This window comes from Littorina saxatilis, linkage group LG1, assembly GCF_037325665.1.
Source record: "Littorina saxatilis isolate snail1 linkage group LG1, US_GU_Lsax_2.0, whole genome shotgun sequence".
NCBI classification, from domain to species: domain Eukaryota; kingdom Metazoa; phylum Mollusca; class Gastropoda; order Littorinimorpha; family Littorinidae; genus Littorina; species Littorina saxatilis.
In genome coordinates this window covers 73,730,633-73,748,228 of record NC_090245.1, presented here as the reverse complement: position 1 = coordinate 73,748,228, position 17,596 = coordinate 73,730,633, and the positions used below count along the sequence as shown (strand labels likewise).

The 17,596-nt window shown below is 40.1% G+C and overlaps 1 protein-coding gene across 1 annotated transcript; it reads left to right on the top strand.

The window, feature by feature from the left end:
- Positions 1–1,281: 1,281 nt before the first annotated feature.
- On the top strand, positions 1,282–13,480 carry LOC138978554 (protein mono-ADP-ribosyltransferase PARP16-like). Its single transcript, XM_070351302.1, has 6 exons — positions 1,282–1,603; positions 2,350–2,487; positions 3,611–3,814; positions 4,812–4,980; positions 5,461–5,623; positions 7,729–13,480. Exons 1-6 carry the CDS (start codon positions 1,418–1,420, stop codon positions 7,883–7,885), a joined length of 1,017 nt encoding a protein of 338 aa, XP_070207403.1. The 5' UTR covers positions 1,282–1,417; the 3' UTR covers positions 7,886–13,480.
- Positions 13,481–17,596: the final 4,116 nt, after the last annotated feature.

Here is a 17,596-nt window from a genome sequence, read left to right as displayed (position 1 = left end):
TTTTTGAAAGTATATATTGATAACATCCATCTCAGTCACTTCTTCCCACTCGCAGGAACACCAGTCCCTACCACTTGAAAAGCATCGAGTCAGTACATGTGCATCATCACAGCAACAGTCACTGATCTACTGTGGTTATAACAAGGATTGCCGCGGTTTGCCAGAAATGTCCTCAATTTTACCAGTAAAAATGTAAAAACAAGAATATTGAAATTAAACCAGTTGATGTTTCTCAGTGTTTCTGACAAACTGATGTGATGCTCATCAGTGCTGCACTGACTGACTTTCTGTATTGTAGGCGTGGTTGTAGTTAGCCAGGACAGGGACCTAGTATTCAGATTGTAAACAAAATACAGGTTTTCAAATGGTTACGAACCCGCCTGGTGAAATTTGGTTTGACTCAGTACCTGTGCCCTATGAGCTCTTGCCTTTCATGTACTCAAGTTCAAGATATGACGTGACTTGACTGTGACTTGACAAGTTTATACTGACCCAAAGGGCCTGTTCGCCGTTCCTAAGTTGATGTCCCCCCAAAAAAATACACAAAAAATGTGGCAATGCACGGTGGTGTAAAAAAAAAAAAGAAGAAGAAGTATATAAAAATTATATATGTTACGATCTGGCAGTCTGGGCCATTTTTTGCAGGAAGACTTATTGAGCCAGTGCATGTGTGTCCAGTCTGGTTACGCACGGTCTTGAGGCTATTGTGGGAGCTGTGACCACTGATTCAGGGAGACTGTTCCACAAGTTTACGACACAACTACTGACGAAATTTTGTCGACAACGAGGTTTCTCTATCTTGAGGGAATGGCCTCTTAGTTTTAGTCCTTCACCTTTTGGAATATTTCGGCAAAGAACATGACATTGTGTGTATACTGTTAAATGTTTAAACTATATGTACTGTTACAATATATAATATATCATGTTATCTGAACATGTGTGTATACTGTTAAATGACTGACACTATCTCTGGCAACTGAAACTCGACTTTATTTAATTCGTTTGGGCAGGGACAGAAGCAGCATTACGTACAGTACAAGCTGAGGCTGGAATGGTCTGCCACTGACACTGATTTACAGCATGCTGGAAATCGATTCATTGCTTTGATCATGGTACTCACACAATGACACGATAATAACTCCGAATCCGTGTGGATTTTAAACGTTTAAACAGTTGTTGCACATTTGTTGTTGCTGTTATGCTGCTGTTATTTGTTTGTTTGTCTACTTTTTTGGCAGTTGTAAATTGTGGTTAAAAGATACTTTTAGCAGGGGACACCACCCTCAGGCAACAACAAATCGACCAAAACAGCTTTTGTGCTGGGCAGGCACCAATTTTTCGTTGTGATGGCCACGTAGGGCCATGGAAGAACCTTTCTGTTGTCATTTCTGGCTTTCGCGTCACTGTCTTTGACACAATGGCTGGGTCTCGAGAGGAGTTGAAGCGAATAATTCTCGGCAAAATCCGAGAAGACCCCCTTGCAGCGGATCTGCGATGGAGTCTCTTCGTGGCTGCTCTTCACAGTTACCGTTGCGACACTGTGCTGCGTCCCTTTCCGCCTCGCTTTGTGGCTGAAGACGATGAAAAAGACATCGATGGCTTGGTAAGACGCCGACTTTAGCTGTCTGCGGGATGAAGGGATGGGGTGTACCGTGTAAGGTATAGTAAATGGCCATACTAAGAATTACTGAGATACAACACCCCTCCACCCACCCCGTTCCCCCCTTTGATCTTTAGAGTGGAACACCACTGTTGATCACTTGATGACATTGACAGCACTTTCTCAAACAGTGTAAGAAGAATTAAGACGCAAGTTGGTGTAGAAACTTTGGCACAGTTTAAACGTAATTAGGCACACTCCTTCTTGTGAAAACAGTTGGGCTCACTATCTCAGAGTCAGATCTTTTCAGGATTTTTACATGGGATAACGGGCATGCATGCATGCCTCCATTTTGTAAAGAAATTAATTCATCCAATTCATCCAAAAATATCAACTCGATCACCACAGCAAGCAGACAGTGTTTTGATTTTTGGTATGTGTCCAACTCCAATGAAGGGATGGTCTTGTCCCATGTATAAAAACCTGGCCTGATAGGAAATGATGAGCCAAACTTGTTACAAAAAGGAGAAAAGCTAGGGCACAGAAAGATACAAGCACTTAAGTTAAAGTGAATGATGAAAGTTTCATAACATTAACACTAACAGACCTGTGTGTTAATTACTGTTAACTTAAGACTTTAGAGAGTGGTTTATGGAGAATCAATTGGTTCCTTTTAAACCAGGTAAGTATTTCCAAATGTATTAATTTTCATGATGCAGTGTACTAACTGATATTGATAACATTTACAGAAAGAGGCCACGGCAGAAATCCCTGGTGTGCTTCACCTGTCCATGAAAGTGTCCAGCATCTCGGACGATGCTCTGGAGCTGTTGGCCTGGGTACTGGATGACCCCACCTTCAAGCTTTGCACTAAGAATAAACCTGAGGTAAGTGAGAAATGACAATTGACAGACATATTCATCGGATCAAAGCAGTGGTCTGTATAATTGTAAAGCTGAAGCAGCTGTGTAGAAAGTTTAGCTGGCAATTAAAGGTCCAGTCTGCCTCAAATGGTTTACAGAACGATTTAAATCTTCTCACGAAAAAAACAGTTCTAACCGTATGGGACACACTTGCAATAGCATTTAACAGCATTAAATGACACATTTCGTTTTAATGGCTATTTAGCTTGCCTAAACCACACACCAGATTTCGTGGTTTATTTTACCCCTGAGCCATCGTGAACCCGTGTTGCGTACTTTTCTTTTTTTCACAATTTTGTCCTCAGTTTCTGTTTGTGATTTCAATGCGACTCGCTGTATCTGCTATAGCACGTAAAAGTGTACCTCTGAATCTAAAATGCAACAAACGACTGCGAGTCACACGAACTTATCGGTGGCGGTTGGCTTCAAACAAAGCAAGCGATATGCAGAAAATTCTTCTGCTTAGGGAACAACGACCCTGAGTGACAAGCTTCCGGGCTCCCTTTTTTAAAACTTTCAGAACTTCGAGTTGTACTGATCTTGTCTTGATGAAAAAATAAATCTTTTATGATTTAAGAATGTTTGTGTTACAAGCTGTCAATTTGTTATTTAGATTTTAAAAGTTAGGTCTAGCGCCAAAACGAGGCATCCGATTGTGGTATAAGACAATCCGGCTGGCCACGCAAAAATAAATTCTTGAAAAAATGCTCACTCTTTAGGAAGGATGTTCTCAAGCAGTGAGTGTTTAAACAAAAGCGTGTTTGTACTGTGTGTAAAAGCCTGACAGTCTCTGTGACCAAAAACTGATGGTTTACGGGAAGCTGACTGTGCCTTTAAGGGTTGCTTTATCTCTATGTAGACCTTGAGAACTTATACGCTCTTAAAATTGCAACTTATTTGTGTCTATATGTTATACAATGTATTATACAACTTGTATAACATTATTAATACCAACATGTGCATGTCTTTTTTCTGTGGCTAATGCATCAAGCCATATTTTGTATGCAAGAATGAAACCAGCAATTGTTTATCATAGCACTGTTGTTGCCCTTTCAGTCTTACCACTGTGATTTTTGATGTTTTGCAGTACTCCACTATCAAGAAGCTGACAGGTCAAATCACTGCAGCTCCGGGTCCAAGCTACATCTTTAAGGTTATGTATGGGGAGACACCTGAAAGGAAGTTTGAAGCTTTGCGCAAAGACAGGAAGATATTGTATGCATATCATGGCAGCCGTGTGGAAAACTTTCACTCCATTTTGCACAATGGACTGGCATCACATATGAACAAGGTATGGTTGTTTCCGGTGGTCGGAGCTCATGGCGTGACAGTACAATTTGACCCTAATTTGGCTACATACTTGGTACTGTTCGAACTCTAAAGCTCAAGAAAAGTTGCGCAAATTCTAAGATCTGTGATGAAAATATTACAGGTTTGTGAGAATTGCCCACAGGTCGAATTGAAAGAAGAAGGAATGGTTATTTTACCTCCTTTTGGAAGACATGTCTCTGCTATGTATGGGCATGCTTAGATACAGCTTAATACAAAAGCCATTGATGAGTATATATATCTGCTATTGATGCCTTTTTATCAAAGAAACAATCCAAGAATGGTTTAACTCTAGCACCATCATTATCCTGACCTGATACAGTGAAACGTTTGTATATGACTCGAGTAAGAACATCCCAAACTCTGATTAGGTCTCATAATGGAGGGAATCTTAAAGAGGAGGTAAGTTTACACAGTTTATAAGAAGAGCTGGGTACGTTTCGAAACACAGTCTTACAATAGAGAGGATCTTCTAACAGAGGGTCTCAGAACCAAGTTTACCCCCCGCGGGTTAGGGGGAAGAATCTACCCAATGCTCCCCAGCATGTCGTAAGAGGCGACTAACGGATTCTGTTTCTCCTTTTACCCTTGTTAAGTGTTTCTTGTATAGAATATAGTCAATGTTGTAAAGATTTTAGTCAAGCAGTATGTAAGAAATGTTAAGTCCTTTGTACTGGAAACTTGCATTCTCCCAGTAAGGTCATATATTGTACTACGTTGCAAGCCCCTGGAGCAATTGTTTGATTAGTGCTTTTGTGAACAAGAAACAATTAACAAGTGGCTCTATCCCACCCCCCCACCCCTTTCCCGCGTCGCGATATAACCTTGAACGGTTGAAAACGACGTTAAACACCAAATAAAGAAAGAAAGAAAGAACCAAGTTTCCATTGTTCTGTGTGTAGATCTTCACTTCAGGTGCATTTGATTTGACGACTTGAGTGTGTTTTTGTGCACTCCAGATGTCCCTGTTTGGCAAAGGGACGTACCTGTCCAGTGAGCTGGCCGTGTCCATGATCTACAGTCCTGGGGGTCAGGGCTGGGCCAGGAGTCAGCTGGGCTCCAACCTGGGCTGTGTGGCAGTCTGTCAGATGATCGATGACACCAGTGTCAAGTGCACAGTGAAGGAGGGTGAGTTGGTTGAGTGGCAGTGTGTTAGGTGATTGGTGACACCAGTGTCATACAGTGTCAGAGTTTTGAGGATGTCAGTGTTAAGGAAGGTGAGTGAGATGTTGTTCGGGTGGAAGTATGTTAAAGCCTGTCCTTGACTGGGCGAAGTCGACTACGCAAAGCTTCATCACTGGTGTGCTGTATCAAGGTGTATGGAAGTAGAGGAGGCTCAACAAACTTGTCTGTTTTCTGACTTGATGTGCACAATAAGATGAGATTTTTCAAGTCTGAAGAGTGAAGTTGTTGTTGGTTTTCTTCTCTGTAAGTTTGCTAATTATTTTCTTCTTGTGCTGAATAATCAGAAAAGTATACAGGAAGGCAAAGAGGATACAGGAAAATACTTTTGTATTTGTTCTACAGCAGGGGAAAATACATTTGTGTATATCTGTACAGCAGGTAATAAAGTGTTTGTTATCATTCTTGTCATTGATCTAAATACAGGGGGGACATCACTAGCAGAGGCTGAAGACACCAGGAGGTCACGAGCGTCAGAGAGCCAAGCAGGGGACGTCCCCGAGCGTTACTACGTGGTGGAGAACAACGAGATGGTGCGCGTCAAGTACCTCCTGGTCTACAGTCAGCCCGTCCCCACCAACACAGAGAGGTAGGGGCTGCAAGTGAAACAACTCTGGTCTTCTTCTTCTTCAGCGTTCCAAAATTTTCTGGTTACGTGTGAGCTCGTTTGCCCATTTCGGTTCCCCACACTATACTCTGAGAGCATAGTCAGCTCACTCCGCTTTCGCTGAGTAGGCATGCTGGGTATTTTCGTGTTTCCATAACCCACCGAACTCCGACATGGATTACAGGATCTTTTCCGTGCGCACTTGGTCTTGTGCTTGCGTGTACACACGAAGGGGGTTAAGTCACAAGCAGGTCTGCACATAAGTTGACCTGGGAGATCGGAAAAATCTCCACTCTTAACCCACCAGGCGGCAGCGACTGGGATTCAAACTCACGACCTCCCGATTAGGAGGCCGACATCTTGCCACTGCGCCCGTCAAAACTCTGGTCTAAACTGTTAAAGCCTTTCCTTAATTGGGCAAAGTCCACTGTATTCCATTACAGGTACTGTCAGCTCCAGGCTGGCTCCAGTTAAAAATAACTGGCAAGAACCACTCCCCTCCCGCCTATTTACCCTTTCCTCCCCCATTTCCCTCCCAGCCACAGTGGCGCCTGAAATACAGCCAGAGCACTCTTTCTTTGCCTATAGCAGTTAGTGTCGCTCTGGCTGTGTTGATAAGGCCGGATGTGCCGCGAGCAGCGCTCTTGAGCGAAGAGGAAAAACTGAGAAAGTTTCCTGCACGGTTCAGAGTGCGTGATAAGTGGCCAGTCCTGTCTTTCGGAACTGGTGTTGTCAGTGTGTTTTGCCGGGCATTTCTCAATAGTTATATATATTGCAATGCATGCCACAATTTACAAGACAGAAGAAAGGATAAATGAGAGAATTTGAAAAAGTGTGTGCTCCCCAAGTATATAATTATGCCACTCTTTACACTCTGAAAAACATGTGCATGCTGCATTTAAAGAAACAGGAAACCCAACATCTCAAAGAACGGCACAGTATATAAGACGGCAGAAGACAACACAGTAAACAAAACATCCTAAATGTGCCACAATAAAAGAACACTAATTAATGAAAGAAAAAGACCAAGTTAATCCCCAAGTACATACACACACACACACACACACACACACACACACACACACACACACACACACACACACACACACACACTATGTACATTTTGTACATATATATGTATATACAACACTTTACAAAATATATAAAAACAGCAGAGTACATACAGTCGTATTTACATACATATTATAGGCATGCATTTTGTGGTGCGCATGTAAAATTTGTTTTGCGTTTATATAATTATATAATTCAAAATAATGTAAATAATGTCAGTAACATAATATAAAGAAACAAGATATCACGGAAATACCTGTTCATGCAAATTGTTAGCTGCATGTGAATAAAACAAAAAGCCTACCTGGGGTAGCACTTGACTCATCGATGCAGCTATTCCAGAACAGCACACAAGTTTTTCAACACAGTCGACTCTTGTTTTCACTATTGTTCTCACAAACTTGTATATACCACAGGAAACAAAACTCGTCGATCCGACGGAAAATTTAACGTTTGTTTCATTATCGCAAACACTGAAAACAGAACAGACAAAACGAAACAAAACAACACATCACAACAGTTGGGGTTGTTATTTCTCTGAGATGCTTGAAATCGGTAGTCATAACCTGCTTAATTTGATTTGTGTGTGTATCTTTGTATGCCAATGGGTGTGTGTTTTTGACTCCCCTGAGTAATCAGGAGTCTTAGGAATGAGCAGTGTTAGGACAAGTTTGTTTCTGGGATATTCTTAGGATTGAATAACAAAATAAATTGATATGTCACGGCACATTAGGATCAAGTTTGGGGCAATTAGTAGGAAATCAACCTTCTCAACATTGTTTTATGAGGAAGAAAATCAAATATGTTTTATTCATAGACAGTGGAACCCTTCTTATAAGACCTGAACAAATCAGAGAAAATCAGATTTGAAAAGGGAGGATTTAAAGGGGCAGTGCAGGGGTCGCAGCATTGCTGAAGCAACTTCTTGTCGCATGTTATGGGACATTACGAAGGGGAGTCATATTAAGCATTTGCTTGTTGAAGCTATTTTTAACATTTTCATTTTATTTGTACAGGTCTCCGCAGGCTGTTTCTTGGTTCCGCAAGAACAAGTTTGCAGTGATGATGGCTGTGTACATGTTCTTGCTGCTGTGTATCGGACTCTTCAACTCCAAGAGCTTTCAGTTCTATCTCAGGAAAGGCCTTAAATCAGGTGGTTACAGCGGCAAATAACTGACTCTTCAAATTGTGCACAACTTCTGTTGATGGTGTTCACTTCATCGGGATGTGCTGTTATGGTTTGGTACATAGGGAGAGGAATGTTTAGGACCACTTGTTTCAAATTCCATGCAAATGTCTTCTGCTAAAACAGGGAAAGACAAAAAGTACGGAGTATTACAATGTTTCCTATCATTTCTGAGTGAAAATACTGCTAATAATAGTTATTGTTCAAGATTCACAAATTTGATTTGTACCACAAACAGTATGTTCAGGTTTTGTCCATTAATGTGATCTTTCTCTGTAGATACTACGCTGCACTTTGCTTATTTCACTGAAAAACAAAAGCGTTTTGTTTTCCATGATTTGTATGGTCATACTCATTTTCTGTCAACGCTCAAGCACGTTTTTGGATTGTGGAAAGGGAGCAATTGGTCTTCTCTCACCCTCTCTCTCTCTCTCTCTCTCTCTCTCTCTCTCTTTCTTTTTCTGTTGGTAGATTGTGATGGCCGTTATAAATTTCTACAAACACTAGTGACTAGACCTCCAGCACACAACCCTCCCCAATCAGCCATTTTTCGTCATCCTTTTGATCTTACAAAGGAGTTAAATTATTTGCAACGTTAACCGTTTGTTCACACTCCTTCATAAGGGGCTATGGCCTATTGAATAAATTATCTGCGTCTGCGTCTCTTTCTCTCTCTCTCTCTCTCTCTCTCTCTCTCTCTCTCTCTCTCTCTCTCTCTCTCTTTCTTTTTCTTTTGGTAGATTGTGATGGCCGTTATAAATTTCTACAAACACAAGTGACTAGACCTCCAGCACACCACCCTCCCCAATCAGCCATTTTTCGTCATCCTTTTGATCTTATAAAGGAAAACAAAATTGCACCAGAATAGAAATTGTACGAATCCCACTATATGGCTTTTACCCCCTGGTTTTCAGTCTATTTCAGGTATTTTAGGCGGAAATACCAGAAATGAAATTGACAATCTAACATATATCAGTTTACATATATTACATTTCTTCCTGACAGTTATAATACAGTCACTGTGCTTGAGACTTGGTGTGACTGGTTGGCATAACAGAGTGACCGTTTTTTGTGAATGCCTGAATTTGCACTTGCAAAGTAACATCTGCTTTGGTACTGCCTACGCAATCACTGCATCTACACCGTCTTTCAGTCTCTTCAAGTACAGCAAGAAAGATGTTCATAAACTGCTGGTTGTATATTCTTGCATGCTTTTAACATGGCATACAGAGATTATGAATGTGTACCCTACTGTATGCCGTTTACTGTGAAATCCTGAACGATGTTTTTAAGGGGAGGCACTGGTGTTAAAAGTGATTTTTTTTGTTTTATAACTCTTGGGTCAACAATTGTTTTGGAATTTAAGTACTCAGTCCATCTCCTGAGAAAATGGAAAAAAATTAAAAATTGGACCATCGGTTGCCATGGTAGCAATCCAAGATGGCCACCAAACTGCCCCTTTTTAAAACCCTAAGGCTTTTTTAAAACTGCATGAAATTTTGTTTTGATGCTTGTTATTTATACTTCAGCACAATGCCGAGAAACTGATTGAGGCTTTTTGACTCACATGCGAAGCAAAAGTGAGTCTATGTACTCACCCGAGTCGTCCGTCCATCCGGACGGCCGGCCGGCCCGGCCGTCCGGAAAACTTTAACATTGGATATTTCTTGGACACTATTCAGTCTATCAGTACCAAATTTGGCAAGATGGTGTATGATGACAAGGCCCCAAAAAACATACATAGCATCTTGACCTTGCTTCAAGGTCAAGGTCGCAGGGGCCATAAATGTTGTCTAAAAAACAGGTATTTTTCACATTTTTCCCATTTTCTCTGAAGTTTTTGAGATTGAATACCTCACCTATATATGATATATAGGGCAAAGTAAGCCCCATCTTTTGATACCAGTTTGGTTTACCTTGCTTCAAGGTCAAGGTCACAGGAGCTCTTCAAAGTTGGATTGTATACATATTTTGAAGTGACCTTGACCCTGAACTATGGAAGATAACTGTTTCAAACTTAAAAATTATGTGGGGCACATGTTATGCTTTCATCATGAGACACATTTGGTCACATATGATCAAGGTCAAGGTCACTTTGACCCTTATGAAATGTGACCAAAATAAGGTAGTGAACCACTAAAAGTGACCATATCTCATGGTAGAAAGGGCCAATAAGCACCATTGTACTTCCTATGTCTTGAATTAACAGCTTTGTGTTGCATGACCTTGGATGACCTTGACCTTGGGTCAAGGTCACATGTATTTTGGTAGGAAAAATGTGTAAAGCAGTTCTTAGTGTATGATGTCATTGCTAGGTTTAGTTATTTGACCTTGACCCTGAAGGTCAAGGTCATGTAAAGGTCAAGGTCAAGCATGTGAGTCGTATGGGCTTTGCCCTTCTTGTTTTGATATCTCAAGTCATTTAAAAAATATCAATGATGAAAGTGAGTGATCTTAAATTTCATGAAAAAACGCCCCCCAAAAGGGTATAACTTCTCAAGAAAAAAAATTTTCAACAAATCCCTCAATCAGTTTCTGCAAAATAACACACTCAAGATGTACGGAAAGTTTCAACAACGCAAGTTTATTAGTAAAAAAGCCTTAGGCTTTTGAAGTGACAAAAAAGTAGTTTTGAGAAAATGCACAAAACATGAAGAAAATGAATTTTTTTTCACACAAACGTTTACGAAACGTGTAACAAAACAACACTGACAAAACAACAAGTCTTGCTTAGTTCCACAAGAAAAACTGAAACTAAATTCAACAAAATTTAAAAAAACAACAGCCGTGTTCTGCAAGCACCAAGGAACCTGTTCCAAGGTCACAATGATCAACTCTCATCCGTTATGTGCACGCTGCATAAAGTATGCCCATCCATAATTCCCAAATTGTTATCAGTGAAGCCTCTTATCTTGGACCTCTTTTGGACTTGCTTTGATTTATCAGGGAAATTTATAACAGTGTCCTTTACTTTTTTTCTACGATATTAGGGTTGACTTCTGTGAATTGCCTTGCAGTGCCATGGGTACTTTGGAAGCTCCTCTCCAGCTTCCACCTCACCATCTGTAGAGACAACATAAATTCAAAATTAATATGATATGTCTATGACAAACTCAATACTGCTATTCACATTTTCCCAACAATGTCCCCCCCCCCCCCCCCCTCCTACACACACAAATAGTCACCTCTGTCTTCTCCCTTCTTGTTAATTTGTGGGCTTATTTGGTGCTTGCATGTGTATACATGGGTGTCTGTGTGCATCTGTATTTCAGTTTTCTGTATGTGTGACACGATTTAAATGCAAAGATTTAGATAAATAAAATATTGATAACCGATACTTTTTAAAAATGAAAGCATCAACAACTCAGTTAACTTCATACATGGCTCGCAGCCACCTTGCCATTTTGAACATCCCTTGAAATAAACTGTAGCTTGAGTTGTGGATAATAAATCACTTTGAAATGCAGAGGAACAGGGAGGGTTCCCCAGTCAAGTGTGTCTTCTGTCTGTGAACTTCACGAAAACACCTGATAATTAACCTAAAAGTTCACCTTTTACCTTTTCAGTGTTGATGTCTTGGTAATAGCCATTTTGATATTTGTGCAATGTAGTTCATATGCGCATCTTACATTCTAAATTTATGTTTCAGAGGTCACGCTTTTCTTTATTTTATTTTCAAAGAATTTTAGAAATTTATTTGGAATTGAAGAAATCCATATTGTGACACGAAATCCTATGGATTCCCCTCAGAGTGTATCCTCTTTTGATGTTTTTAATTTGATTCAATGCTCACTCTTGCAGCCACTGTTTTTGTGTGAAAACCCTGAATATTTACAAATATTTTTACTTTAAAGGTACCATTCTTCCTGTATACATGATCAATTAGTACACAACTGTAGATCTGTCCAAGCTTTTTGTATGGGAAGGGGGGGGGGGGGGGGGGGGGGGGGGGGGGGGAGAATCTTTCCCGATGGACACATACCAAAGATACACAGCCTGGCTCCTTCCTGTGCAAAGCAAGATGTTTTTGTTGATTTAGTTTTGTAACCTCCCCCCCGCGGGTTAGGGGGAAGAATTTACCCGATGCTCCCCAGCATGTCGTAAGAGGCGACTAACGGATTCTGTTTCTCCTTTTACCCTTGTTAAGTGTTTCTTGTATAGAATATAGTCAATGTTTGTAAAGATTTTAGTCAAGCAGTATGTAAGAAATGTTAAGTCCTTTGTATTGGAAACTTGCATTCTCCCAGTAAGGTCATATATTGTACTGTGACGTTGCAAGCCCCTGGAGCAATTTTTTGATTAGTGCTTTTGTGAACAAGAAACAATTGACAAGTGGCTCTATCCCATTCCCCCCCTTTCCCCGTCGCGATATAACCTTGAACGGTTGAAAACGACGTTAAACACCAAATAAAGAATAAAGAAAGAAAGTTATGTAACCGACACTATTGTCAAGATGCTAGATTACGTTCGTCAAAACATTCCCATGCTGCACAGAACGCAGCCAGGCTGCTGAGTTTTGGTATATGTTTAAGTGGAAGGATGCTCTTGACCCATGTCAAAACCTAGATATATTTATGATGTCCAATCGATTGACATGGTTATATTTTCTCGGGAATGAATGTGTGTAAGCAGGACTTGTGAACTGTGAAATTAGTATTATGCTGGTTTTGACACCTTGTGTTCTTATATTATGTGCATTTGTTTTAATCTTGGTTCTGTTGGTGTTAAATGTATACAGGCGGTGCAGTCAAGGTGTGTTTGCTAAAATTAACTTTACAGACTGGATTCTTTATATAAAAATAAAAAATTAAAATCCAGTTAGCCTGTTTCTGCTAACAGCAACTATATTGGTTGTGAAATCCTTGCCAATACTTAAACTGCTTTTTTGGTTTGCTATAGTACAAACACTCTCTACTGCACAACTGGAGGCTTGTATAGCATTCTCAGTTATGCATTTGTGTGTCTCTAATGAATTCCTCAACAGTGTGATGAATAAATGATAAAACTGTCAAGTTTAAGTGAAAATCTGATCTTCCAGTGGTGTTTTTAATGCTTGACTGTAATATTACATTCACTAAGCTGATGTTTTACTACTACTCATTTTGTATTGCTTTGTACAGGAACCCCATGTCATTGTTTGGTGTGTCACAGTGAATGCACACAAACACATTCAGACAGACCCATACATCACACACACACACACCTGTATGTCTGTTTTATATATGTAGATTGTTATGTGAAGAATCTGATCGTATTTTTGTAAATGACAAACAACTGTGTGTGAGTGTGCAGTTTTTGTTCAAAAAGAAAAGCAAGAGTGACTGATTGAAATACGATTTTGAAAGTGTATTGCTTTTTGAGGTTGAAGTTTTACCTTAGAGAAAAATAGGTTGTTTTACCGCATAGTACTTGCGTGTTGTTGCCTGTACATGTCTCTGAACAAATCCATCGTACTTAAAATGTTTTGTTTTTTTAAATATAGATCACAGATCAGCCACGGAGACTTGCCCGCATGTTTTCTCTTTTTATTTTGTCTGTCTTTGGGTTGTGTTTTGTTTTGTGAAATAAATTACACTTGTGAACTCACTTGTTCAACTTATTCAGTATCCATGCATAAATTTCCACTTCAAGTCTGCTGTCTCTCTCTCCCTCTCTCACACATACACACACACACATACACCCCAGACACAACCCACACATGTTCCCGCCATCACTCCATGGTTAGTCCAATACTTTCATTTTTTCCTTTTCATTTTCATTACTTTATTGTCCCATCGCTGGGAAATTCAGTTCGCGTCCTCCCAGTGGAACTAGCTATCAGCAACGGAGTCGCTTCCTCCCAGTGGAAAGCTAGCAGCAATGGAGTCGCGCTACCCAGGTGTCTGCGTGTTTAGGTGTATTCAGCCACCTGCACTTATGGCAGAATGACCAAGGTCTTTTACATGCCATTGTGGTGACACAGGGGTGGGACATGGCTTCCGTCTCTGGGTCTGCACATAACGTTGACCCGTCCCGGCCTGAATTCGAACCAGCGACCTTCCGATCACAGGTCCAGGGCTCTACCCACCGGCCCCCCAAAATACTATAAAGAATTAGTACAATAATTGTTTTTGAAAATGTATAATTGTATAAAGAATTAGTACAATATGCAGCAAACTGGAATTTTATGCGCACGTCTTCTTGGCTATCCCCCCCTCCCCCACCCCCAAAACACAACCCCCCACCCCCGACCCACTCCTTTGCTGTGCTGTAGATGATGTCAACATATTCAGATTGCTGAAGATTTATTCTCTGCTCTCCGAGCGTCGGGAAGAAAATGTTATTTATTTCCGCGCACCTTAAAGTTTTCCTTGCCCAGCATGTTAACTTAACTTCCCCCCCCCCCACCCACCTCTAAAGTAACAACAATTGCAACTCAGAAATTTAAAAAACCACAATGTCAGTATTTTAGAGTACATTTATTATAGTGCCCTTTAAAAGGATTTTTGGGTTTTGAATTAAAACTTGTGTGATCATGAAGACATGTAGCCACCAGAAAAAAAGCCATTGCATGTGACCTCCAAGTAACCCATTTCTTGTAAGTAGAACAGCCTTAGCATGAAATGCACCTAAATATTACATTTTCTATTTCTAAAAGAAAAAGATGGAGAAAAAAAAGTGACATCACCAAACCACCACCCAACAAGAAGCTATCAAAATAGCTAAGTGTATCCGACCCTATTACATTTTATATTTTTAACAGGAAAAGAAGAAAAAAGTGACATCACCAAAACACCACTCAACAAATCGCTATCAAGTGTATCCTCCCTATTACATTTTCTATTTTTAAAAGAAAAAAAAGAAAAAAGTGACATTACCAAACCACCACCTAACAACTCGCTACATGTATTAAATATAGCCAAGTGTATCTGCCTTTTCTAAGTAGCAAAGTCATCAACAAATTCACTGCTGTGTTTGGCTGCGTACGTGTAAATATTTTGATATATACGCTGAATACAATTTGAACTTTGCAGCACTGTACACTGTTAATTTGATATGTAGTCAGTGACAGGGCTGTCAAAAATACATTGTGAAACTCCAAGAATTTGTTACAGTGATAAGTAATACACATTTTAGGAAAAAACATCATTTAAAAGACTAGCACTTTGAACAATACAATCATGACCAAAGTAATATCAGCCTCAATACATGTCAACTGGATATTTTCAACGGGCGCAGTGGCGTGGTGGTAAGACGTCGGCCTCCTAATCAGGAGGTCGTGAGTTCGAATCCCGGTCGCTGCCACCTGGTGGGTTAAGAGTGGAGATTTTTCCGATCTCCCAGGTCAACTTATGTGCAGACCTGCTAGTGACTTAACCCCCTTCGTGTTTGCACGCAAGCACAAGACCAAGTGCACACGGAAAAGATCCTGTAATCCATGTCAGAGTTCGGTGGGTTATAGAAACATGAAAATACCCAGCATGCCTCCCCCAAAATCAGCGTATGCTGCCTGAATGGCGGGGTAAAAACGGTCATACACGTAAAAATCCACTCGTGCTAAAACCATGAACGAAGAAGAAGAGTAATACACATTTTAAGAAAAAACATCATTTGAAAGACTTCGCACTTTGAACAATACAATCATGGCCAAAGTAATATCGATCAGCCTCAATACATGTCAACTTCCATTTTCAAGATAGCCAGGGAGTCATAAAAACAATTAAGATTGAAACAAATGTGTATTAAAAAAAGATCATTAAATAACATACACAGTAAAACAATTTCTGAATGTTTCCGAAGCACTTTTAACACACAGTATGGACAGTATGATGACAATAAAATGTTTCACAGCGAGTCAAGAGGATAAAATTGACATGGATAGCAAAAAGACAACAAACTGATTTCATTATGAAAACGGAGGTAAAAGCAATGAGATACAAAAAAAATACAAAATAAATCAGAATCCAGTACAAATGTCTTCACAAAAGTGAACACAAAACTTTCCTGAAACTCCGGACGGACGGACGACTCGGGTGAGTACATAGACTCACTTTTGCTTCGCATGTGAGTCAAAAAATGAAAAAAACGTTTGGGGATTTCATACCCAGGAACTCTCATGTCAAATTTCATAAAGATCGGTCCAGTAGTTTAGTCTGAATCGCTCTACACACACACACACACAGACAGACACACACACACACACACACACACACATACACCACGACCCTCGTTTCGATTCCCCCTCGATGTTAAAATATTTAGTCAAAACTTGACTAAATATAATGAAAAATGAAAAAGGAACAAGTGACAAAAACATTTTGCTCAGATCTGCTTACATTATTTAAGGTAGAATACAACCACAGGTACAGCGTTTAATTGACACAAAGCTAATCAAATAATGCAAAAGAACATATTTGCATGACCTGATTCACTATAATGCAAGTCAAAAAACACATATGAAGTCAAGCAATTTAATCTCTGCATATAAGTCAAGTTTCATGAAGGATCATAACACGTACATATCACAATCAACTCGAAAGAAACGATTCTATGTGCTAAATGACAGCTTTCCAGCTCAACAATTGAAAACAAATACAAAATGTCAACAGTTTTTGTTCACCTGAGTGAGAATTATTTTGTTCTTTGTCCTGAGAACAGTAAATTGTGACGTCATAGAGAAAGAAAAGAGCAATTGGCAAAATCACAGTCATTTGTAAAACTCTTTCTAGCTCAGATATTGAGAAAAAAATTAATTCTCAGACATACACACATCAAGTGTTTCTGATGTATGGAATGTACATGTAAAATTCACATATCAAATGTAAGGCTTCTTTTTAAGCCTACTGTCTATATGATACTTACCGAGACAGTACTATTCTTGCACATTATCTATTATAGGCCGAAAAAATTGGACAAAACGCTGAGTGGGTACAATTATCTCCCATAACCATGCGCCACCGTGGATCCCAAGCACTGTCCGAGTGCTTCCCCCTTACAGGATGTAGGTGGCGCGTCCTCTTTCTTTATGAGCTGCAGACCCTCAAAAAGCCCATAACATATCAAGAGGGGAGGCGGGAGGGAAACTCTAATAGTACTGTCTCGGTAAGTATCATATAGACAGTAGGCTTAAAAAGAAGCCTTACAGTCAATATAACACTTACCTCGACAGTACTATTCTTGCACAGAATACCAGAGTGGTGTGAGGGTGATATGTAGAGTATTAAACTCCTTAATCAAAATCACTTAAATCCAAGGATTAAGATACCCAGGCAATTTTCGAACAGTACTACCGTAAAAGAAAATATACCCAAGAAACATACCTTAGACTGACGTGACCATGCTAGCAACCACTGCTGTGTGGTGAACTCAATGTCAAAGTCCAGGCCACTCAAAGCTTGAATACCACTGAGTCTACGGCAAGTGGCTAAAGCGATGAGGAACAATTAGTCTTAAAAATCAGCAACTTGATACTGATGCCTGCCAGGGGTTCAAACTCATTGCTACGCAGGAGTTTGAGGACCAGAAAGACATCCCCCTTGGGAAATGAAACCAGAGGTTTAGACACCGCTGCATTGCTAATACCCGAAAGGACATTAGCGATGAGGGAGGACCTGATCAAGTGTTCAGTTCTGCGACCAGTAGCGGCCGCAATCGTGGAAGCGATGGCAGATCTGTATCCAAGAAGAGTCTTAGAAGAAAGACTCTTCTTTTGATACACT